Genomic DNA, 26,374 nt, shown 5'->3' with positions numbered 1-26,374 from the left:
ATGTGTAGCATGCTGTTTTTGGGTGGAGTGTTCTATATATATCTATTAGGTCCATCTGGTCTAGTTTTTCATTTAATTCTATAATTTCCTTGTTGACTTTCTGTCTGGATGATCTATCCATTGGTGTTAATGGGGTGTTGAGGTCCCCTACTATTATTGTATTGCTGTTGATGTCTCCCTTTAGTTTTGTTAATAGTTGCTTTACAAATTTTGGTGCTCCTGTGTTGGGTGAGTATATATTTGTAAGTCTTATGTCATCTTGGTTAAGTGTCCCTTTTATTATTATAAACTTCCCCTCTTTGTCTGTCTTTATCTGTTTTGCTTTAAAGTCTACTTTGTCTTATATAAGTATGGCAACACCTGCTTTCTTTTGTTCATTATTAGCATGAAGTATCGTCTTCCATCCCTTCACTCTGAGTCTGTGTTTGTCTTTGGGGCTGAGGTGTGTTTCCTGGAGGCAGCATATTGTTGCGTCTTGTTCTTTAATCCATCCTCCCACTCTGTGTCTTTTGATTGGAGAGTTCAATCCATTTACATTTAGAGTGATTATTGAAATGTGGGGCCGTAATGCTGCCATTTTATCACTTGTTTTCTGGTTCTTTTGCATTTCCTTTGTTTCCTGTCTCGTGATTTTTGGACTACTAATTCAGGTAGGTAGATTTCTATATTGGTTTTCTTCTTATTTGTAATTTGTGTCTTTATTCTTGTTATTTGTTTAGTGGTTACCAAGTGCTTTGTATAAGACATATCATAGATTAGATAGTCCATTTTCTGATAGCCTCTTATTTCCTTAGATTAAGACATTACATCCTTTTCCTCTTCTCCTTCTAGATTGTTATTGTCAGATTTTTTTTTTCTTCCTTGTTGTGTTGTGAGTTTATGGTTAAAATGACAAGATTATGTTTATTCTTGGTATTTCTGTTCCTTTTATCTTTAATGTTATACTTAACTTTTGCTAAACTGTTCTGATGGAGAACTGCAACTTTCTGATTTTGTCTTTCTACTTATCTCCTATCCTCTGGGTTTTGTAGCCCCTTTCCTTTTTTTGATTTTTCAGGTGTGAGGGTCTTCCTGAGCGTTTCTTGTGGAGGAGGTCTTGTGGCAATGAACTCCCTTAACTTTTGTTTATCTGGGAAGGTTTTTATTTCTCCATCACATTTGAAGGATGTTTTCACTGGATAGAGTATTCTTGGCTGCAAGTTTTCATTCTTCATAGTTTTGAATATATCATTCCACTCTCTTCTAGCCTGTAAGGTATCTGCTGAGAAATCTGCTGACAGCCTTTTGGAGGTTCCTTTGTAGGTTATTTTCTTCTGCCTTACTGCCCTTAGTATTTTCTCTTTGTCATTGACTTTTGCAAGCTTCACTTCTATATGCCTTGGGGTTGGTCTTTTAACATTGATAAAGTTTGGAGATCTGTTCGTTTCTGTTACATGGAGTTCCATCTCTCTCTCCAGGTTTGGAAAGTTCTCAGCCATTATTTCTTTGAACAGGCTTTCTGCCTCCTTCTCCTTCTCTTCTCTCTCTGGGATGCCTATAATCCTTATGTTGCATCTCCTAATTGAGTTGGATAATTCTCAGAGAGTTTCTTCATTTCTTTTTAGTCTTAGTTCTCTCTCCTCCTCTATCTGCAGCATTTCTATATTCCTATCCTCCAAATTGCTAATTCTGTCCTCCATATTATTGACCCTACTGTTCAGAGAGTCCAGATTTTTCTTAATCTCCTCCATTGTGTTCTTCATCTCCAGTATTTCTGATTGGTTCTTCTTTATGATATGAAGCTCTTTTGTGACATAGCTCCTGAACTCGTTGAGTTGTCTATCTGTATTCTCTTTTACTTTGTTGCGTTTTTTAATGATGGCTGTTTTGAATTCATTGTCATTTAGGTTATAGATTTCATTGTCTTTGGGATTGTTTTCTGGGTACTTGTCATTTTCCTTCTGTTCTGGAGATTTAATATATTTTTTCATACCACTTGAAGGTGTGGATTTGTGCCTCTGCATAGAGATAGAGTTTAGTTACTGCTTCCACTTGCTTCTACTGGAGTCGGGGGTGGAACTGTTTATTAATCTGCACCAAGCAGGATCCCTGTCAGCTGTTGCTGACTGGACCTGGACCCCTCCTTGTAGTCACAGTGGTCCTTGGGGTCCCTCGTCAGCTGTGGGGACAATAGCAAGGGGGCCTCAGGTTGCTGGTGCCTACTATTGCAGACCACCTAGGTGTGCTCCTTCCTGCTGGTCTGCAGTGGTGTTATGGGCTTTCCCAGTGGCTGGGAGCAGGATCACCTATATTCATAGCTCTCTCACTGTCAGGGCCCGCAAGATCTCACTTGTCCACTATGGGCCACAACAGAGCTATGGGTATCTACTGCAGTCTGTGGTTAGTGCACCCATCTTTGCTACTTCTGCCTCAGGGTCTTCCAGTCTTGTGATTTCCGGGCGAGGCCTCTCTGCTAATGGCGAGTAGAGGCTTTCCCTGCCGCCAGTGCAGGACCGTGGATTTTCCCCCTGGACCAAGGAGCAGGGCGGCTGGGGCTCCACTGCGCCCCTGCCCTCGCACATGGTCACACTGGATGTCCCTTGCCCTCTCTGGGACACAGCCAGAGTCCGTGAGTCAGAGGCGGCTGGCGGGCTGCTGCACTGCCCGGGATCCTACTCTTCCGGAGCCTCCCGGTGTTCTGAATGCTGGGTGGGGCCTCTCCACTCATGGCGAGTAGCGGCTTTCCCTGCCGCTGGTGCAGGACTGTGGATTTTCCCCCTGGGCTTAGGGACAATCGTGGGGGTTTTAGGTAGGGCTGTAGTCACCTGTTTCCACGGTTGCTCTGCCGATACCCGCACACACCGGCCCTTGGTGCGTGGCGATGCTGTGAACGTGTCCGCTGTAAGAAAGTCGCTTGCAGGTGCTAGGCTGTCCAGGGGTTGGGGGTCGGAGAGTTTTCACCTATCTCCACCTCCTCCCCGGGGGAAGTCCGTCCGCCTGCCTTCCGATATATAGCAACACAGGTCTCTCAGGCGTCCTGAGATGCTGTGTGGATAGCCTTTGTTGACTGATAAATGTCCAATTAGTTGTAGATTCGAAGGGGGAGAGACAAAGAAACCTGCTCTCTCCGCCATTTTGCTGACGTCACCAGGTTGTGTCTCCTTATCGTGGATAAATGTAAAATTTCTGTTACCTCTTTTGAAATAATGAAATGCTTTGTCTTCCATGCTTCCCCAAACTGTAGTTGTAGTTAATATCTCTGATATTGATATATAATGTGAAATAAACTTTATAAGATCATATAAATCTGTTTTCTGAAATTTATTATAATTTAGGGAAGAACTTTTTTTTAAAGATGTGCTGTAATTTGGCAGTAAATTATTTGAAAATGTTAAATGAAAAACAGCTGGTTTATTTGAGTTTCAGTTTCCAATAGACTTTTACCTGGGAGAGCCAGGATGACAAGTAGTGGGGAGCTTTTATTATTTATTTAGTTAGTTAGGTGAGGAAATAGATTACTTAGGTGGATTTATTATGAATAAGTATTCATAATACCATAAATACTTTATTGTAAAGTGAAACAGATTAAAATTTAAAACCACTTAGCTTAAATCAATTGAAAATGTATTTCTAACTTCTCTACTGTTTCTTCTTTGGCTTAAAATGGCTACGTCCAAGCTGGATTATTTAAACAGTCTGCTTTCTAATCTCTTTCTGTATATAAGAGCTACCACCTCGGGTGATGGGTGCCAGTAGAAGTCCTTCTGCACCCCTGGAGATGTGTTTTCTCCTGCTTTTTTCTGATTTTGGCATAGGTGCTGCCCTCCCTTTGGGAATCTTCTAGCCCTTTCAGAGCTCCTCAGCCTTACCAGGCTCTTCTCTCAAGCGTCTCAAATGGGTTTGACAATCATGCTGTGATTGTATTCAGGTTCGTTAATTTACACTTTACAGAGTTTTCCACTTTTTGGTATATGGGAAATTATTTATACTTAATGTATGTTTTAGCACTGTGAGTAGGTCTGTTTTTTGCATGTGAGGCATTAATAAAGTTTAGACTTTTGATAGGGGATTTGCAACCCCATATTTTAAATTGTTTTCACAGAAGAGTCAGATTCAATTTTTTGTATCATTTTGATATAAAAAACTATATTGTCAGTGACTACTTGTCTAGTTAAGAACAAGGCAACATTTTTATTCTTTCTTCTTCTTCTTCTTATTTTTTTGGTGAGGAAGATTGGCCCTAAGCTAACATCTCCTGCCAGTCCTCCCCTTTTTCGCTCGAGGAATATTGTTCCTGAGCTAATATCCATGCTAATCTTCCTCTATTTTGTATGTGGGATGCTACCACAGCATGGCTTGATGAGCGGTGTGCAGGTCTGTGCCTATGATCCAAATCTGCGAACCCCAGACTGCCGAATCAGAGTGCGCGAACTTAACCACTATGCAACTGGGCCAGCCCTAAGGCAACCTTTTTAAAATTTGCGTTTGACTGATTTTGCGTTTGTAGTAATTTGGACAGATTTGATAGAGGAAGGTTTGTGCACTCTTGGAGGGAAGAGTCTAGACAGTTAAGTCAGTGGTGCTATACAGACTTTATATTTCAGAGAAATTTGAAGTATTTTAAAATAATCATTTATATTAGCATGGTAAGTTTACAATGAAATGATTTTTTCTGTCTCCTTGGCTAGAAACAGAAAATTTGATTAATCAGATAAGGCAAGCAAGGTCTGTTGAGAAACAGATTTAGCCTGCCTAAAGAGTGAAAGTAGAATAGGTCTCAAAGACTTTGAGGTTTCCACTTGATCAATTTAGTATACTAACTGTACCTTTATATGTCCTAACTGTGCATATAGGACAGGAAGGTGAACCAATTTTAACATCCTCTGTTGGTACTTGAAAGCAATACTTTAGAAATATTTTCTTTTTAGTAGGACTGCTTAATTTTTAAAACATATTCTGTGTCTTCTAATAGATTTCTTAACTAAAGGTTGTTATTAGGCAATTTCAGCTTCTAGAATATATCTGTGAGTTTAGAACTAAGTAGAAAGATCCCTCGTGGTAACTGAAATAGCTGTTGTGAAGCCTTTAAGACATTATTCTATGTATGAAGACCTTATTCAGAGTATATATTACTTATATAATTTTAGCCAGTTTGGTATTCTGGTTTCTTGGTACACAGATAATAGAGTAAAAACTTTTAACAAGAAAAAATAAAATATTAAGTAATAGTCTTCACTCTCTGCCAAAGGGACAGGGAAATAGAAATTTATTTTAGAAGTATCTACTTCAAAACAGTAAAAAAAAATTAATTATTAAAAGTGATGTTTGTTCACCTAGTGAGCCTGGAGAGATGAAGCATCCATGAGGTTTCTTTTGGTATTAATAAAAATAGCATTTTATGTTGTAGACTTGGTTGTTATTGCTTGTTTATTTTTTGTTGGTAATTTTTCTAAGTTTTATGTTTATTAAGTAATATCAACTTTGGTGTAATATATTACTAATAGAATTACTATAAAAGATTGAACCATTTGATTTAAATCTGATATAGAAAACATTCATGAACCATTAAAGTCTGCTTGTTTACACTTGGAGAAATGGGTGATTCTGGAGCTGGGGTGGGGAGAGTACAAGACGAGTGTAGATCAAGTGCTTAAGCAAACAGATTGCAGAAGGCTAAAGCTGGGACAGCTTGAGCAACAAGATAAATAATGAGAGTGTTTAATTTTAAGCTGAAGAATAAAATAAATTTCCATGAGTCCATACTCATATAAGCAAATGATTAATGAATAAATGGAGTTGAAGGGACAAATCTTCTTACAGAGGACTTCCAAACAATAAATCTGGATTCTAATCCTTCTAGGAGGTGGAGCTTAACTGTCTTCTGTTTGAGTGTGGAGTGGACTTGGTGACTCATGTTAAAAGCTGACTAACACGTTTGCTGGGCAGAAGGGAGGACTGTTGGGTATTCTAGGCGGAGTATAGTAAAGGCATTGAGATGGCAAGACGTGTTCTTCCAGTTTAAAGCCGCTGGAGCAGAGGTTGTATGTATTATGAAGAGACGTATGTGCTACGTTCATTATGTGGACTTCATCCTGTGGGGAGTGGTTCTCAGACATTAGAAGATACAAGAATTGCTTAGGGGGCTTTCCTGTAAAACTTTTACAGTGTGACGTAGAGGAGGTGGATCTTGAAATACGAGACTGATACACGGTCTAGATCAGAGAAGTGACAGAAGTAGAAGTGAGTAATATTGCAGAAGCCGAGGTCAAAGAGTGTTTAAGAACGATCTTCAGTGTCAAATGTGATTTAAAAAAAGTAACGAGAGACTTGAGAAATCTGATTTGGAAATTCATAGATCACTCATGACTTTGAAGTACCTCTGGAGGAGTATGTGAAGAGAAGCCAACTTATAGTGGATTGAGACGTGAATGAGAAGAGGGAGGTAGAGGAAATCGGTGGTGGGGCACCCCTTGAAGCTTTTGTGTTTAGTAGGAAGGAGGGAGTAGAGGAGGTGAAAGTTTAGCAGGGGAGATAGGGTTAAAGGAGGGCTGTTTGAAGATGAGAAGGATTTGTGTGTGTTTGTGCACTGAAGGGAGGAACCTGGGAAGAGGTGAGGACAAGTTAGGGGAGAGAATAAGTAATGTACTGAAGGGAGGGTGTTGCAGAGGAACTAGGATCATGGGCTAACGATTACTTAGGCAAGTGTTGCTTTTGAAAGGAGAGAGAGCACCTCCTCACAGATGAGCAGTGTGGAAGGTTGGTGGTGTATACAAACTTGGAAAGTCAATGTAGGGAGCAGGAAGTTGTGGAAGTTTATTCCTATGGCTTCTGTTTTCCTCTCTGATAAAGGAAACAGTTTAATGCTGAGATTGAGTCAATTGAAATGTTAAGAGCCTTGAAAAATGTGTTTTGGGGTTGGAATAGTCACTGTGATGAACAGCAAATGGAGTAAACTTAGGATAGTTGAAAATCTTGCCCAACAAATGAAACCCAACAATAGGTTAAAAGGATACTATGTCATGATCAGTGGGTGGAGCTTGTTCCAGGAATTGAAGATTGGTTTAACGTTAGAAAATTAGTGTGACTTACCATATTACAAACTAAAATAGGAAAACCATATGATCATAATTGATGCAGAAAACCCATTTGACAGAATCCAGCACTGAATCACTTTCATCATAAAAGCACTCAGTAAACTTGGAATAAAAGGGAACTTTCTCAACTTGACAAAGGGCATCTATGAAAAACTATAATTAACAGCTAACATCACACTTAGTGGTGAGAGACTGAAAGCTTTCTGCCTGAGATCAAGAACAAGATAAGGATGTTCATTCTCACCACTTCTGTTCAGCATTGTAGTGGAAGTTCTGACCAGTGGAACAGGCAAGAATAGAGAGAAAAGGCATCCAGGTTAGAAAGGAAGAAGTTGACTGTCTGTCTTTGCAGATCACATGGTCCTCTATGTAGGAAGTACAAAGTGGAGAGATATACCTTGTTAGTGGATTGAAAGACTCAATTTTATTATGATGCGAATTCTCTTAAAATGGATCTGTAGATGCGGTGCAGTCCCAGTAAAAATCCCAGTAGGTGGTTTTATAGAAATGAACAAGGTGATTCTAAAGGTGTATAGAAATGTAAAAGCCTAGAGTAGCCGAAACAACTTTGAAAAAGCACAGCAAATTTGGAAGATTACCTTTACTTAATTTTAAGACTTATTAGAGAACTCCAGTAATCATAGTAGTGTGATATTGACATACAGATAGACAAATAGAATAATGGGACAGGATAGAGTGTCCAGAAATAAACCCATTCGTATGTAGATTACTGATTTTTTTAAAAGGTGCAAAGGTAAAGCAGTGCATAAAGGATAGTCTGTCTAAGAAAGTGTGCTGAAACGATTGGATATTTATCTGCAAAAAAAAAGAACTTTATTCCTTAAGCTGTATTTAAAAAATTACCTCAAAAGGAACATAGACTTAAATGTAAAATTGAAAAGTATAAAACTTCTTTAGAAAAACAGGAAAACATCTTTGTGTCCCTGGCTTTGGGAAAGATTTCTTGGATACGACAATAAAATCAAAATCCATAAAAGAAGAAATTGATAAACTGGACTTCATAAAAAGGCAAAACTTCTGCTCTTTAGAAGGCACTCTTAAGAGAATGATAAGACAAGCCACAGACTGGGAGAAAATCCTGCCAAGCATATATCTATAAAGGACTTGTATGCCTAAACTCACAAAACTCAACAATAAGGGAAGTAACCCAATTAAGAACCTCCAAAACAGATTTTAACAGTTCACAAAAGAAGATATATAGATGACAAAAAACACATGAAAAGGTGCTGAAACGACATTAGTTATTAGGGAAATGCAAAGTAAAACCAAATGAGATACCATACCTATTAGGATGGCTAAAATTTGAAGGATTGACCATACCAAGTGTTAGTGAGATGTGGAGGAACTGGAATGCTCATACACCACCAGTGGGAACATGAAATGAAATAACCCCTTTGGAGAGCAGTTTGGCAGTTTCTTAAAAAGTTAAACATATACCTGAAATGTGTTCTAGACATTTCAGTTCTAGGTAGTTACCCAAGAGAAAAGGAAATATGTGTTCATACAAGTCTTATATCTGAATGTTCATAGCAGCTTTATTTGTAATGGTAAAAAACTGGGAACAACCTGAATGTCTATCAACAGGCAAATGAATAAACTGTAGTAGGCAGTGGAGTGCTACTCAGCAATAAGAGCAATGAAGTTTTGATATATGCAACATGAGTGAATCGCAAAATAATTGTGCTGAGTGTAAGAAGGCAGATAACAAAAAAGTATATACTGTATGATCCTATATACATAAAACTCGAAAGTGTGAAAACTCTAGTGAGAGAAAGCAGTGACGGGGTGGGGAGGGAGGAGTATCCGGGTACACAGGGAAACGGGAATATTTCACGATTTTGATTGGAGAAGGTTTACGGATATATACGTATGTCAGACCTTATAGAATTGTCTATTTTAAATATTTGCAGTTTATTGCATGTTAGTTATTCAGTGAAGCTATTTAATAAAAAAGGAAAACAAAATTTTTTGTCGATGTTTTGTGGTGTAGTTGGAAATTGAAAGGACAGAATGAAGTTGGAATAATATCATCTAGTATTGGGATAAAGAGTTCACATATGTTATGGTGTTATTTTAATTTCAAGCCTCAGGTAGTTGCCACTTGTATATTTAAAAATATTTTTATTTTTTAGTGTTTGTCAATCTACATGTGATGTAAAAGTATTGAGAAAAAATAACATTTTTCCTTTCTCTCCTCCCTCCCCCCCCTTTTTTTTTAAAAGGAGCGACAGTTCTTTCAGATTCTTTGTGTTCTTCTTCGTCTATATTTGTCAGTTTGCTGTGCATGTGCTCCAGGCTGCGGGATTTCACAACTGGGGCAACTGGTAGGTCATTTATTTCAGTTCCTCTAGTTTTAATCTGTTCATCTAGTATCTTCATATAATTTTGGCTTCCTAAAAATAGTTAACATAGAAAAGCCAAATTAGCAAAAATAAACAAGCAAAAGTAAAAATAATTAAAAAATTCCATTTAAAAAATTTTCTAAGGCATAACTTTTAGGCAAACCATTCTATTTGAAAACTATGTTCCTATTTTTAAAAACAGCCTTTAATATCTAGTTTAAATAAAATATCTATGTATAATGGGCACTAAGAGGAAGAGTAAAAAGGAAACTCAGGAGTGATCAGATAGACAGGAGGGCCAAGGATTGCAAAAGGGAGAGAAAAGAAAGAAATTCAAGAATTTTAAGGGAAAGGGTACCTATTATGTGTAAAGCACTATTTTAGGTATACAAACATATATTTTCATGTACACCACACATACACACACAGATACACATGGACACATGTCTTTGAGAATTGGAACCACTGCATATACATACATACGTGTATCGTTAAACAATAGAGTCATTCTCAGTATGGCAAAATGCTCGCTCACTGGGGAACCCTAAGAAACTGAGACTGTTTGGACCCAGGCTAGGAGGTAATAGCAGATTTCTCTCTGTCCTCATACACTCTGGAGCAAACATGCCTTGAATGGAACAGTGGATGGAAGAGTACACATCTCTAAAATTATCCCTCCCTCGCTTTTTTCTCTTATGACTGCACAGCATACTGTTGAATTCCTGTGAGCTAAAATCATGTACAAGGCAACTCTGCTGCGTTCTGTACATAAACTAAAATGAGCATGTAACCAGAGTGTGTTAAGGACTTCAATTTCATATGCTACGACTGAATCAGAGTAGTGACTGGTAATCGGACAACTGTGGGCTTTGCAGAGCTCCTCATGTTCATGCAGAGAATTTACAGACACATTTTAAATCAGTTCTAGGAGAAAGTAGCATTCGTTATCATTTTAAATAGTGTTTAGTCTTTGGCATTTGAGGGAAAGGAAATGTTTTAAATGTTTAAAAAAATACACTGCTTATGTTAACAGCACAAATTTTTTGTTCTTCTGAAATTGAAGTAATTTCCTTTTTTAGAGAAGTATTTTTGAGAAAAAATATTAAAATTGAGCATAGCGTGTGTAGTGACTAGCACAGGAATCTGCTAGTGAGGGTGTATACAGGATGACTTGTGTTAAGATAGACCCCATGTAATTCAGATTTTTAAAAATTAAACTGTTTATTTTGAGATAATTGTAGATTCACATACAGTTATAAGAAGTAATGCAGAGAGATCCTAGTTACCCTTTACCCAGTGTTCCCCAATGGTAACGTCTTGCAAGACTATGGTATACTATCAAAACTAGGATCTTGACATTGAGACAGTCAAGGTAGAGGACATTTCCATCACCAAACGGTCCCTCATGTTGCCCTTTTATAGCTACATTGACTTCCCTTCTGCCCCATCTCTGTCCTTAACCTGAGCAATCACTAATCTGTTTGTCATTTCTGTTATTTTGTCATTTTAAGAATTCTATAAAAATGGAATCTAAGAGTATGTAACCTTTGACTTTTCTCACCCAGCATAATTCTGTGGAGATGCATCCAGGTTGTTGTGTTTATCAGTAGTTCATTCCTTTTTATTCCTGAGTAGTCTTCTACGGCATGGAGGTACCACAGTTTGTTTAACCGTTCACTAGTTGAAGAACTCCAGATTGTTTCTAGTTTTGGGCTCTTATAAATAAAGCCACTATGAACATTTGCGAACAGGTTTTTGTGTGAACGTGAGTTTTCATTTCTCTGTGGTGAATACCCAAGGGTGTAATTGTTGACGCATATGGAAGTTGCATGTTTAGTGTTTTTAAGGTGCTGACAGGCTGTTTTCCAGAATGGCTGTACCATTTTACATTCCTACCAACAGTGTGCGAGTGAGTGAGCCTCCACATCCGCACAGCATTTGGTGGTGTCACTATTTTTTGTTTTAGCCATTCTGATAGGTGCGTAGCGATATCTCGTTGAAGTTTTAATTTCTTTCCCTAATGACTCATGATGTTGAACATCTTTTCATGTGCTTATTTGCTATCTTTATATCCTCTCGGTGAAATGTCTCTTCATGTCTTTCATCCATTTTCTGATTGAATTTTTTTTTTTTTTACTGTTGAGCTTTGAAAGTTCTTTATATATTCTGGATACTAACCCTTTCTTGGATATATGGTTTGCAAATATTTTCTTGCAGAACTTAAAATGAACTTTTTAAAAAAAGTAATAATGAACTCATAGGCTTAAAAAATATAGCATCTTGTGGTACACACTTAAGGCTCTGGAGTTTGGTGTTTGGGTTTGAATTCACGCTGTGCTATTTATTAGCTGTGTGACCTTGGGCAAGTTGCTTAATATCTCTGTGATTCAGTTCCTTGTCTGTAAAAAGGAAGCCTAAAAACATCTGTGTTATGGAATTGTAAGAATTAAATGAGTTAATACATATAAAGAACTTGAATATTGCCTGCCTCATAAGTGCTGAATATGTGTTAGTTATGTGATTTTTTAAAAATGTTCTTGACTTATTTGCTTAAATGTTAGTGACTTATTCACCTAATTACATTTTTCTTTTTATCACTGCATAGTGGTTGGATTTCATCCCTTACTGGTCTCAACCAAAGTATTCCTATTGGAATCATGATGATAATCATAGCAGCACTTTTCACGGCATCAGCAGTCATCTCACTAGTTATGTTTAAAAAGGTAAGTGAACTTTTATGTCTGTAGATTTTTACAGTGAACCTGATGTTTAGTTCTCATTACCCATTTTGTTTTTAATTCAGTGTAGCCTCAGCCATTTTTATTGTTGTTCTTGTGCAATACACTTAAAAGTTAAGCATAGATATATTTTAGAAAATTGCATCACATTTTTAACTTCCTGCAAAAAGGGAATATTTTGAAATCATATTAATTGAAGGCTTCTTTCATGAATTGAAGAGTCAACCTCATTTTTTAAATTTTGATTTTTAAAAATATATTCTGATTTCTTTTTTTTGAATATGAAGCATATTAACCTGACTAATAAATAGAAGTAAAACTATTTTGTGGTATGAGCATTTTATTTGTATTTAAAACTTAAAGACATGAAATTATCCACCTAAGAGTATGAAGTGAGCTGATGACAAGTTCAGGCTGGCTTATGATAGGAATTTTGTTCCAGTGACTGCTCAGTTATCTGAGCTGTTCTTCTTCCTGTGGAATTCCCAGGGCTGTTGTCACAGCCTTAGGAAAAATCGTTACATAGGAGAGGAGACAAATCAATGTTTTATTTGTTTAGATAAAGTTTTATTGTGTCTTGGACATACATTTTTGGTATTCTACATGTGTTCAAACGTGATATAGAAACCCTGGGAATGACACCTATGTTTTAAAATGATAAAGCCTTTTTGGTGGGTCTCACTTTAAAGAAAATAAGTTCTTATGACATTTTTTTTAACTTTTTTTTACTGTTGACTAACGAGAATATGTACAATGAATGCATAGAAATAATTGTACCTATATTTAAGAACACTTTGCACTCTTGAAATATTTTACTTGTACATTTGCCCTTTTTTTAAAAAAAAAGTATTTTATTTTTTCCTTTTTCTCCCAAAGCCCCCTGGTACATAGTTGTGTATCTTTCAGTTGTGGGTCCCTCTAGGTGTGGCATGTGGGACGCCACCCCAGCATGGCTGGACCATTACAACATCTCTTTAAACAATTCTTTTATTATTCCAGATGTATTATTGGGGGTGCTTTATAAAACTAGACATTTAATAAATGTAGGATATAGTAGAGGATTTTGTGGTATGTTGCAGGTTCCATTCATTTGTTAAACACCATTTATGAGCATGTGTTATGTGCCAGGTACTGCACTACGTCTGAGCTCAAGGAGCTCACATTTTGGTGTTGGAGAGAAACAAATGAATGGGTACCACAATCCAGTAATTTAGTGGCCATTGTAGGACCAAATATAGGAAGCACACAGGAGGGACACCTAACCATGTTTTGGAGATCTTTGTAAGTAGTGAGGTCTTTTTAAGTATTTTCTTGGCTGAGATATCATGATGAACAGGAGTTATCTAAGTAAAGGAATGAGGGGGAAAGGAGTGGATAAATACCAGATATCAGGGAAACCACATTCATATCTAATTGCAGAAAATAGCATGGCATATTCAGGGAATTAAAAGTAACTCAGAATGGATGGGAAATAAATTTCGTGCATGAGTCAGACAGGGAGAAATGTGGCCTGTTGGTGGTGGAGGACAGGGAAAGAGGAGGCCAAACACACAAATGTAGTTGTATCCTGCCGGGTCTTGTAAACTAGGAAATCTTGTTGAAGAAGTTTAGATCTTCTCCGAAGAGTCGTGGCGAGCCATAGAAGAGGTTTAAAGGGGAGAGTAATTGATTTGATTTGAGGTTAGAAAGACTGTTCTTAATAGATTTGGGATTTGTGGGGCAGAGATGTGGTACTTGGAGAGATTAAGATGGGGAGAGAAGCTAGGTGGTGGCCTGAACTAAGGAACTGGCAGTCTGCAGTAGCTGTAGTCAAGGTAAGATGAGCAGGTAGCGATTGATTAGACTGGAGCCTGGAATTGGGGGATGAGGCAAGACTCAAGGATGACACCCAGGCTTTTAGATGGTGGATCATTCAGGAAGAGAGTACAGGAAGAAGAGCAGATTTGCGCATCAAGATGTTTTCAGCTTTCAATGTGGAGAGTTCAAAATGCTGGTGGGCACTTGGTAGGCTTTCAGATGTATAAGTTGGGAGCAAAGGAAAGAGCTTTAGGCTGGATTTCTAGACTTAGGAAGTATCCACTTGATGTAAATGAAGCCTGGAAAGTGGATGTGGAGTGCGAAGAGGGCCTGGGGTAGAACCCTCTCGCCACTTAAGGATCTCCTGAGGGAACAATGTGGAGGGAATTTTAACCAGCAGTGGGACGGGGGAGGCTGTGGCTCAGGTGATTAGTGGTTGGAGTGTGGAGGCCGGGTCTGTTCCGCAGCTGCTGGTGACTGACCGCCGTGTGCAGCTCTCATGTCTTGGACCTGCCAGCTTCTTCCCCAGGTTCACACTTCTGCAGGATCCAACCATGAAGGGAAGTTTTAGAGCCGTGCTCATGTATGCAGGCATTCCAAAGAAGTATCACTGCTTCCCACATAAAAGCATCGATAGGGGAATTGTGCAGCATACTCTGCTGTTTTGGTTGACCTTTTTTTTTTTTTTTTTTTTTTACCTCATGAAGAAGTTCCAATTACCTCTTTTTATAGGTGTTCACGCCTTTCGGTGCCTTAGACGTCCCTAAACTTCTCTGAATCTCTTCTTCTTTATCTATGAGATCAGGAATTTAGATGAGCTGATTTTCTCTATGATTTTATGAAGTAGAAATAAATGGGGATACTATAAGCTAAAATATAATTTGACTCAGATTTCATATTTGTAATGGCAAGGATTTCTCTTTGATAGAAATTAAGATCCAATAAAAACACCTGACTTTTCTTTTTTCTTTTCCACACTTTCTCAAAACTGGCTGTTTAAAAAAAAAAAAATCTCTGTGGGTCTGTAGCCATGGTTTATAACCGCTAGGGGTCAGGCTCTTCATAAACAGTTAATGCCCTCTAAAAAATCTGTGCACACTATTTTGGCTCTAGAATTGTGTTTTATTAGGTTATTTTGTGTCTCCAGCCTCAGCTAAAGGTGCTCTGTGGCATGCATTTATTTCATTACAATGAATACACTTTTGAGAATGTTGTTGGCATTCTGAAGTCTGGCATAGTTGCAGCAGGTAATCATTGGTGTGTAATGTACCCTGTATGAGCACTGTGATATCTCTGTTTCCCCCATAGTGCCATCTTATGATCCAAATTTAAATAATTGAAATGAAAAAATATCTGTCTTTTGTACTCCTTCATAGATAAGGGAATAGTTCAATCCTTACCTTTCACAGATAGATTTTTTTTTGAGGAAGATTAGCCCTGAGCTAACTTCTGCTGCCAATCCTCCTCTTTTTGCTGAGGAAGACTGGCCCTGAGCTAACATCCCTGCCCATCTTCCTCTACTTTATATGTGGGATGTCTACCCACAGGTAGATTTTTAAAATTTTCTCTTAGATGATTTCTAAGTGGCATTTTTTTTAAAAAAGGTCTTCTTTCTATAGTAAACTATTAGAAAGAATTGAATAATAGTTTTGGGCTAAGAGGGAAGTATTATAAATGGATCAAATACAATAAATGAATGAGTCACAGGAGACTGTATATCAGTGGAATCCACAGTTTCCCCCTTCTTTTAATTGGTATAAGAGCTAGAATAACTTAGTATGGAAGAGAGAAATAGATAATACATAATTCATATTCCTTTTGGGATCTAGTTCCTAATGATTCTTTTTTTCATAAAATTTTAAAAATTGTTCATAGGTGTTGAGTCGATGTTAATAAAATAATTACTAATACTGCTTTTTATATTTCAAAATAATTTTAGAAAAAATGATTTCACTTTATTAAAAAACAAGTTTCCCTAATATCTATTCTGCAAATACTCTTTTGTGGGAGAGTGTAGAATTTGGATACATGATCCAGAATAATGACATCTCGTTTTTGAAATTGTTTTACAATAAATGCTTTGTGAAGATATCCTGTTATATATAAAGTGATAGTCTTCTTAGATTAAAAGTGATTTTCCATTTCTTTGAAAGCATTATTATCATTCGCTCCTTTGTTTATTTATTTTTTTGCTTTATTTTGGGTCTAGGACAGCATGCTGATGATTGTACTGTACTGTTTTTCTGTAGTCACAAACAGGCATGCTGCTTCTCCCGTTAGTTCCCCCCCCCATCATCCATCATCCATCGGCTGTAGCCTTTGCTGATTAGGAACCAGTTTCAGCTGATTCATTGCCTCTTGAAATGCTGGCCCACGTGCTTGCTGTGTTCCTCCAGGGGACACAGGGCCGATGCAGTGACACTTTGGAGTCCCTAGAAGAATGGGCACTCTGTGGGCAGTTCCACTCCTGTCCTCAGTTGGCATCCTAAGTCTGTTCATTTTCTTTTTTGGATTGCCCCAAATTTTTATTTTGTTATCCTTTTCTCTAAGTACAACGCTAGTTACTTAATAAATCTCAAATCTAGGTTAATATAACCAAATTATTATGAATTATCTTTACTTAGGCATCTTCAAATTTGGTAGTTCTGCTAGTACTGTAATGCTGTACATATTATCTTTTCATCTAAATCATCTTTATATGTATATTTTAACAGCTTTATTGAGATATAATTCACATATCATGCAATTTACCTATTTAAAGTTTACAATTCATTGGCTTTTGGTATATTACATTATTAATTTTTAAAAATTGTGGCAAAATATATATAACAAAATTTGCCATGTTAATGATTTTTAAGTGTTCAATCCAGTGGCATTTATTACATTCACAATGTTGCATAACCATTACCACAGTCTATTTCCAGAGCTTTTTTTTCTATTTTATTTTTTATTGAGGTTAAGATGGTTTACAGCCTTGTGAAATTTCAGTTGTACATTATTATTTGTCAGTCATATTATAGGTGTATCACTTCACCCTTTGTGCCCACCCCTACCCTCCCCTTTCTCCTGGTAGCCACTAATCTGTTCTCTTTATCCACGTCTTTGTTTATATTCCACATATGAGTGGAGTCATACAGAGATTGTCTTTCTCTATCTGGCTTATTTTGCTTATCATAATACCTTCAAGGTCCATCCATGTTGTTGTGAATGGGACTATTTTATCCTTTTTTATGGCTGAGTAGTATTCCATTGTATATATATACACCGTATCTTCTTTATGCAGTCATCAGTCAATGGACACTTAGGTTTCTTCCACATCTTGGCTATTGTGAGTAATGCTGTAATGAACATGGGGTGCATGGGTCTCTCTGAATTGCTGATTTCAAGTTCTTTGGATAGATACCCAGTAATGGGATGGCTGGGTCATATGGTATTTCTATTTTTAATTTTTTGAGAAATCTCCATACTGTTTTCCATAGTGGCTGCACCAGTTTGCATTTCCACCAGCAGTGTATGAGGGTTCCTTTTTCTCCACAACCTCTCCAACGTTTGTTATTTTTTGTCTTGGTTATTTTAGCCATTCTAACAGGTGTAAGGTGGTATCTTAGTGTAGTTTTGATTTGCATTTCCCTGATGATCAGTGATAATGGGCATCTTTTCATGTGCCTATTGGCCATCCGTATATCTTCTTTGGAGAAAAGTCTGTTCACATCCCCTGCCCATTTTTTGATCAGGTTGTTTGATTTTTTGTTGTTGAATTGTGTGGGTTCTTTATATGTCATGGAGATACTTCCAAAACTTTTTCATCACCCCAAACAGAAACTCTGCAGTCATTAAGCAATAATTTTCCATTTCCGCCTACCCCCAGCCCCTGGTAATCTCTAATCTACTTTCTGTCTCAAGGAATTTGCCTGTGCTAGATATTTCATAGAAGTGGGATCATACAATATTTTCTTTTTGTGTCTGGTGTATTTCATTTAGCATAAATTTTCAAGGTTCATCTATGTTGTAGCATGTGTCAGAATTTCATTCTTTTTTATGACTAACATTCCACTTTATATACTACATTGTGTTTATTAATCCGTTGATGGACATGGGTTGTTGTGAAAACTGCTGCTATGAATATTAGTGTACAAGGATCTATTTGAGTCCCTGCTTTCAACTCTTTTGGGTATTTACCTAGTAGTAGAAATGCTTGGTGGTCGTATGGTAATTCTATGTTTAACTTTTTGAGGAACCACCAAACTATTTTACACAGTGGCTGCACTCTTTTACATTTCTGCCAGCAACGTACAGAGGTTCTGGTTTCTCCACATCCTTGCCAATACTTGTTATTTTCCATTTTTTCTGATTATAGCCATCCTAGTAGGTATAAAGTAGTAACATGTTCCTTTTAAAATTAAACTCTGAGGCAGTTGCAAACTAAGCATTTTACTTTGTAACACAGCTACAGTCTGCTAGAGCAGTATTGCACTTATTTGGTAACTGTTTTTTTTAGTAATAAGGATAATTTGGGGCCATATTTTAATCCCTAGCAGATAAAGAAACAGATAATTATTCAGTGGCTTCTACTGCAAGTTGTTGTCTTTTAAGGGTTTAACAATGAGTGGAAATAAGCTCTTCCCCTCAAGGAACTAAATGTGTGTAGGGTATAAGACATGCAGGTAAACCCTACAAAAGCAGCAGCACGATAAACATCCTTAAAAGATGTGCAGAGTATTGGAGTTGCTCACAACAGGAAGAGCCTCAGCTCGCCCAGGCAGAAAGAGGACAGCAGTGTTTGAGATAGGCCGTGAAGGATGAGTGGGGTTTCAATAGGGTGAATCTAGACTGGTAATTCAAGAGGTTACAGTAGGGGTATCTGACCTAGATCTGTGGGCAGGAGGGTTCATAGAGGGTTTCTAGGAAATGTTTAATTGAAAAAATTAGGCCTAGAAATCCGTATGTTTTTTAAAAACTCAAAACAAGAATAAAAAACGCCACCTCATTTGTTTGTGTTTTCCTAGCTTTTAAAAAAGTTAAAGTAATTTTGGTATAACAGGGATGTTATATTAATAAAATCATGATTTCTTGAAATGGTATTCTGTAAGCTTTCTTGGAAACATATGTTTGGATTGTTTTGTGTGAAGTACCGTGGTTCTTTACTTTCCGTAGTATACAGTTTTTTTGTGTCATGCACCACCACAGTGTACACTAAGATTAAGGAAGCAGGATTTTCTTCTGCAGTTACTTGACATTCCAGTTGCTTGACACATCTTGGCTGTGATACTTCTTCAGATATTTTTAATTAAATTTTTATTAGTGTAACACATTTACATAATTCTCATTTTATCCTTAGGAAAACTCTGAGAAACAGGGCAACAGATACTCTTGTTTTATGGGAAGTAAACTTCAGATTTTGAGTGATGCACAGCCAGCCAGAAAGTCGTGGAATCAGTAGATACCAAATCTAGTGTCCTTTCTTTGATAATGCTGGAACTAAATATTTAGGTTAATGCAATTCTCATAAGTAGAAGAGATAGCAAGTATTTAAGTTGTTTAGGTTTTTTAAAAAAATTTTATTTATTTATTTATTTGGGTGAGGAAGATTGGCCCTGAGCTAACATCTGTTGCCAATCTTCCTCTTTTTACTTGAGGAAGATTGTTGCTGAGCTAACATCTATGCCAGTCCTCCTCTATTTTGTATGTGGGATGCTGCCACAGCATGGCTTGATGTGCTAGGTCTGTGCCAGGGATCCAAACCCACAAACCCCAGGCCGCTGAAGTGGAGCATGCAACTTTAACCCCTATGCCATGGGGCCTGTCCCTGTTTAGGTTTTTTTTAATTACACTATTTTGTCTTATAACTTTGTCCTCGATTTCATAAGGAATACGAGTCATCAATAGATAACACTCTGAAACATGGCAGGGAAACGATAAGCTTTTTGAGATGTTGCTCTTGTAATTAGCCTGTTGTCTTGCTGGGGTGCTGAAAGAGTCACCCTATCCCATGGAGATCATGGATGTCGTGTTTGAGCCTTGTGCACCGAGTACATGTGTAGTCTTCTCCCTCTAGGTGGCTCTCTGGGTCTGTGTAGATACAGACTGTTGAGAAATGTGTGCTGTTGCTACCTTTATTTTGCCTCTCTGCTCTTTGGGGCTATGAATTACATTTTAAGTGATTAAACTCTGAAGCCCATGAATACACAACATCAGCCACTCAATGTAATACAAATTTGAAAAAGAAAATAAAGCAAATTAGAACAAATGTTTATTTATTACATGCCCATAAAACTTGTGGGGGGAAGGGGAAGGGAAGACAAGTGAGCGTGTAATTACAGTGCACTGTGACTGGCTCTGGTAATATTAGATTTCTGCAGTACGTTTCATTTTCTAGGATCTAATCGTATGTCCTACTCATTGTGAGGTGGATTTCTTGAACGTAGAAGTAGTAATTTATCTGTATCTTTAATTTTCCATAGAAAACTTTGTTTTGAAAAGGGAATAAAAATAACTACTTCTATACTTATGATAGTGCTGTGGTACTAGAAGAAAAGATTTTAGGGTTTACTGTTATATGTACTTGTCAGTGCTCTCTTTTTCTCTCTGACCCTTTTACACTGCAGTCCACGGTAATAAGGCATTTGCTTGCACCACTATATCAGAAGAACTTGAGGCTGTCTGGGTATTTTTATCTTTTATCCTGACACTTCTTCATTCCTTAACATGCTTCCTTATCCCTTGGCATCTGTGAAAAGGTCCCTGGTTTTTCTCATCCCTCTCCTCATCTTTCCTTCTTGTTGTGGGTATGTCTTAAATGGTGGTGTCTTAACAGGCTTCAGTACTGGACTCTGTTTTTACTTTGTGTTCTCCATGGACACCTTCACTTATGTCAGAGTTGCAGCGACCATTTATGTGCCACTGGTTTCTAAGTCCGTGTCTCCAGCCCATTCCTCTCTTGTGCTCCAAACCAAATCTTCACTCCGTGCTGTGGCAGGCCTAGAGTAGGTTTCAGTAAACATTTGTGGGATATATGAACGTTTAGAACTTAACTCAGTATCTCCTTTCCCCCTAAACCAACCTATCCTCTCTATTTTCTCTCTTCTTGAAACAGCTTGCCAGTATCCAAGCTTAACTTGAAAGTCTTTGACTCATTCTCCTATTCCTCTCTCCACATTCACGCCACGGTTACCGGTTCCTCTCCAGGTTTGGGAGGAGGACTGACTTGGGTGCACTGCCCCCATCCTCCGATCTGGCTCTCATTGCTTTCCAGTCAGGCCTCTAATGTAGACCTAATCACAATGCAGTGTAATCACAGGTTCACTTTTCTGTCTCCTCCCTCGGCCCCCCAACTTTGTAGGCGTATAATAAGTACATATTTGTGCTAATTTGCCTTGTTATTGTTTCATTCCTCACATTTGTATTAAATTGAGTGGCTGATTTACATATTAATGCACTTCATAGTTTATGCATGTTAAAACATATGCTGATAGAGTATTTTTGAACCCTACTTATCAAGATAGATCCCAAGATTTGGGTGATGAATCATTATGGACAGACAGTTCCCAGAAGAGTTTTGTAAATCCTTTAGGATTTGACCATACACAGAAAGTTAAATGGTATATAGAATGGACAGCAGAAGTATCTTTAAGGACAAATAGTACTTGGTACATTAAATGATCGAATGATACCATTTGATTAAAATAAGAGTCAGTGGTGTATATGTAGCCAGTATATAAATAGATAAGGTATAATTCTCTTTGAATTGTCTAGGGTAGTAAATTAATGTATTAAAGTCAGAATATCTCTTGTTACGTTTAAACCATTGTAATGCTGTAATATCTTAACTAGGTACAGCAGAAAACATAGCTTTTTGCATTTGATTAAGAAGTTCTTTAAATTATTTTTGGCATAGGCGTAATTGTCTCTTCTTCATTGGGCATAAAAAGGAAAAACCTGTGTAAGAAAATATTTAAATACAATATTGTATGCCGGTGTTCTTGATCTTCTGGTCCTTTTATTTCTGAGTAATGTGGAGATTAATTGAAGAGCTGCTGAAAATGAATGTGTAGATTACCATTTACCTTCTCTCACCCTTTTGTTCTCTGTAGGTACATGGACTATATCGCACAACAGGTGCTAGTTTTGAGAAGGCCCAACAAGAGTTTGCAACAGGTGTGATGTCCAACAAAACCGTCCAGACCGCAGCTGCAAATGCAGCTTCCTCTGCAGCAACTAGTGCAGCTCAGAATGCTTTCAAGGGTAACCAAATCTAGAGCATCTTGAAACAATACACCGTTACCTTTGACTGTACTTTTTTCTCCAGTTACTGTATTCTATAAATATTTTTATGTTCAAGATACACAGTACACACAGCATGTATCTTTCCTATTCACTTGTGCATGGGCTAAAACCAGAAAAACTTCTTTGTCTTATTATTTATCTAACAGTTTCTTAATATTTCCGAGCCCCTTGCAGAAAAAGATATTACATGCTAAATAAATATTCTCCATATTTTTTGGGGGATGAATGTTCAGTGAATTATTTCAGTGGTGACACACTGACATTAAGATAGTACTTATGATTCAAAATGCATTTAGTGCTAGCGGCAGTCATTCCTTCAAGAACCTTAGATTTAAGGATCACACATCGGAGCAGTAAGCAATGCTTCCTTCCTTTTTCCCTATTTATACTGAAAGCAATAGGCCATCAGAGACTTAGGGGTTTTTAATTGGCTTGCTTTTTAGCAGTTTCAGTCACAGTGAAGAGCCTGTGTGCGTTTCCTAGTAGATAATGTAAATTTTACCTTTTTATTTCTTTTTTTAGAGTAGTTGATATTTTGATATCAATCTCTGACCTTGCATGGGCACTACATTTCTTAAAAGAATTAGAATTTTGGGTTCTGCACTGCTTATGGTTGTAGGATTGGGGATGTTTATAGGATCATAGAAGTGATTTTCTGTAATAGTTTCTTTTAAATAAAAGTGTATTGGGGTGCGATGTGAGAATATAATATAATATGCAGTGCATTATCCAAAAGAAAAGGTAGATAATCGATGGAATAGAGTGTAGTGATAATACCTTTTTTTTTTAATTTTCAGTATTCATATCATAGTAAAATATTACCATATGGAAACTTTGGTATATTCTTGTGGCTACTCTTTTTAATTGAACGGAGATTGTGTTTGGCAGCTCTTTTGGAGTGTGTGTGTGTGTGTGTGTGTGTGTAATTTTTAACAGGGGTATTAAAGTCTAGCCTAACTCCTTGTCTGGAAAGAATATACAGTATTTAAGGGATTTTTCTTTGACCCTCTCATCTCTAGTGGCATTAAAAATAAAAGACCCTGGCATTTTACATATACTTGAATCCCTAATGCACCTCTGTCGTTCAATTTTCAAGACAGACTGAATACGTTAAAATTTTTCAGCACTAGAAAAAATAAGACATTTAACTTGTACCAACCAAGAAAATACAAAGACAGTTGAATGCATTAATTATGAATATAATCACATTAAAATTGTTACTGTGCAGCACAAGAGTTCATTCTTACAGTATGTTTGGGTTGAAACTTCGAACAATTTTTAATACTGATTAAATGACTTGGACATTTTGTAAAGTCATGATACTGTGTTTTGGAAGTCATTAGCTAACTTAAGATTGCAGAATAATAGATGGTAATATATTCAACTTGATTTTAAGTAAGGATAGTCTATTGGAGTATATTATTTGAGACTGAAAATCTTCAAAAAAAAAATCAGATGGCCATAAATGGTTAAATCACTTTCGTTCTTCACCCAAATCTGGAATTAAAATGAGTTTCATGCTGGGGGTAGGATGGCGAGTTCTCACTGTTTATGAAAGAAGTTTTGCTTGATAGTAGGTTACTCGGATCCAGCCAGATGATGTTTACATTTGATTTACTTGCGACTTTTTGAAGTAATGTACTTGGAAGATATTTCTTTTATTCTGATGAAAATAGGATTTAGAGTGAATTTAAAGCTGTTTTTATGAATATTTCTGATCAGTGATAATCTTCACCTACTTTCTCAACCAAATAAGCCAGTTCAGGCTTTTCAGTCTATAATCTTATTGAAAATCTGTTTTATCAGTGTTGCTGTACTGAGTGTGGATTTTACAAGCATTCAAAAGATTAACCACAAAATACAAGAGCACTTTTGTCTGTCATTAATTTATATCTCAAGTCCATTTTTGTTTTTCTTTAAATTACGAATGAAAGATATACCATAGAGACTTTTGAAAAATACTGAGATACTGTCCTTCAAGAATAGGAATGCTTCTCTCTCTTCTGTAGAAATCCCCAAAGGTAGCATTGTTAAATAGCGAAAACTAATTCAACCAACAGAACCTTGTGATTTGTAATTGGGGAAAATGTTCTAAAATCCAGTTATTTGGGTTAATACAAGTTTATGAGAGAAAATTGTTTTTTAAAAACATAAATGTGCATTAAAATGATGGCAATGCTTACAGTTTGATAAGGTATGAGGGTTTTAAATTCGTATATTCTCTATTCTCTGAACAATAATTAGTAAGTAGTCACATTTTCACTCAGCAAAAGATTGGCATTTGTTAGTGTTTAATATTAACATTACCCAGTATCACAGTCATGAAATGGTCTTCTTATTGTAAGCATCCACATCATTTTTCAGTTTGCAATATTAAGTTGTGGCTATTTTATTTCAAACTAAAGTTTGAACACTGGAAAATCATTGCTCAGTGAGCTGTAATTTGGGACTTGGTTTATTTATCTGGGGATGTCTGTATATTTTGTCAGTGAGTAATATTGCGCTGCCATCATGGTAACTGTCATTTCTGAATACAGGCCCTCCATCTGTCCCTCTACTGTTGCATGTTCTCAGTGGTTTGGAAGTTTTATATATTTATTGTATTAACACAGAGTGTCATAAAATAAAATGCTGTTTACTGGATGTTTGTTTGTTTAATTTTAAACACTATAGTAGCACTTCAGAGGCAGAAATTGTGCTGAGGGTTTAATGTATATAGAAATTCCAGATTTGATTTTTAAAAAGTAATTTGTGTGTAATTCTGTCATGTGCTAAATAAATAACTTGTAAAAGACTTAGTTAAAAACTCTCAGCAACATAAAATGACCGATTTTTCTGTTGCATTAGGCCTTTGTAGGTAGTGAAACATGAGATTCACTCAGATTAAATATTTTGACCACTTTAAGGTCAAAATACACAGACTAGAATTAGTGAGATTCGAAATGGAAAACCTGTTTTGTGGCTCAGCTTTGTCCTTGTGGGTTAAAATGGATGCCTCTGTACTAGTGTTGTATTGGTTTGATGGAACTGTGTTCTCTTTCCTGACCTCGCCGCCTACTGCTGTTTTGTATACTGATGAAGGTACCTATTTGTGTATTGTTGGATTTTTCACTTGGTTGTCTGAAGAGGATGTAAAAATATAATCTAAAATAATGTTCATGGATGAATCTTATTTTGAGAAATACGTGTAAATTAAAATAGGGAACAGCATTTTCAATTTTCTGAGTGTATCTAAAAAATGAGTTTGGATTTTCATTTGATATATCTCCTTGTATAAATCATGTTGAGATAAAGTGTGCTTTGCATTTTAGAGGGAATTTTTGTTAAGTTTATTAATTGTTTCTGTAACTCATTTTTAGCATAATACTTTTACAGTTTTTGTTATATCTTTTTCTGGAAACACTGACATTAGCATCTAATTTTATATCTTTATTGGTAAAATCTGTTTAGACTGTTTATACACAGAATTTGTTACATTTTTGCACATACTCTCCCCTGTTAGAATTACCATGGCTGTCATACACCACTTCACTGTATCTCCTTTCATCTTTTCCTAAAGGAAAATGTTTAGAGGACTTTCATGATTCCATGTGATTAAGACCTTTAGAGATGAAATAAAAGTGGTTAATGTAAAAATAATTGAGGATCGTTAAAAATAAAAACATACCTTACTTTGATATTATTTTCAAGTATCATAGTATAAATTTATTTAGAGTAGAATAATATGTTTTGAAACAGCAGAGCTGTTTAAATACTTGTTTACTAAACTGAAGAGTTGTATCTCCATGATTATTATGGAAAGTGAAGTATTTTCACTAGAATTTTAGGGTACATTTTACAAAACACCATGCTTTCTGTATTGAAACTTTATTGTAGGGCTTTATCAAAGTATATAGAGAGCTAGAAAGAAATCTAGTTATGTATTGCTTAACAGCGCGGCTCCGTTCTGAGAACTGCGTCATTAGGTGATTTCGTCATTGTGCGAACACCACAAACCTAGATGGTATAGCCTACTACACACCTAGCTCCTAAGTTGTAAACCTTGACAGCATGTTACTGTACTGAATACCCTAGGCAATTGTAACACAGTGCTAAGTATTTGTGTATCTAAACATATCTA

The 26,374-nt window shown here is 36.7% G+C and overlaps 1 protein-coding gene across 1 annotated transcript in view; it reads left to right on the top strand.

Moving 5' to 3' along the window:
• The window catches only part of SCAMP1 (secretory carrier membrane protein 1), an 82,384-nt gene extending 56,448 nt beyond the window's left edge, over positions 1-25,936 (top strand). Inside the window, exons 7-9 of the mRNA XM_070571553.1 lie at positions 9,317-9,418; positions 12,042-12,159; positions 22,062-25,936. Of these exons, the coding sequence (XP_070427654.1) occupies positions 9,317-9,418; positions 12,042-12,159; positions 22,062-22,226 (385 nt within the window). The 3' untranslated portion in view covers positions 22,227-25,936. The remainder of the gene's footprint in view (positions 1-9,316; positions 9,419-12,041; positions 12,160-22,061) is intronic.
• The last annotated feature ends 438 nt before the right edge of the window (positions 25,937-26,374 follow it).

The sequence above is a fragment of the Equus przewalskii genome, chromosome 13, assembly GCF_037783145.1.
Source record: "Equus przewalskii isolate Varuska chromosome 13, EquPr2, whole genome shotgun sequence".
Lineage (NCBI taxonomy): Eukaryota > Metazoa > Chordata > Mammalia > Perissodactyla > Equidae > Equus > Equus przewalskii.
Note: the sequence above shows the minus strand (reverse complement) of the source record. Positions and strands in the feature narration are given on the sequence as shown.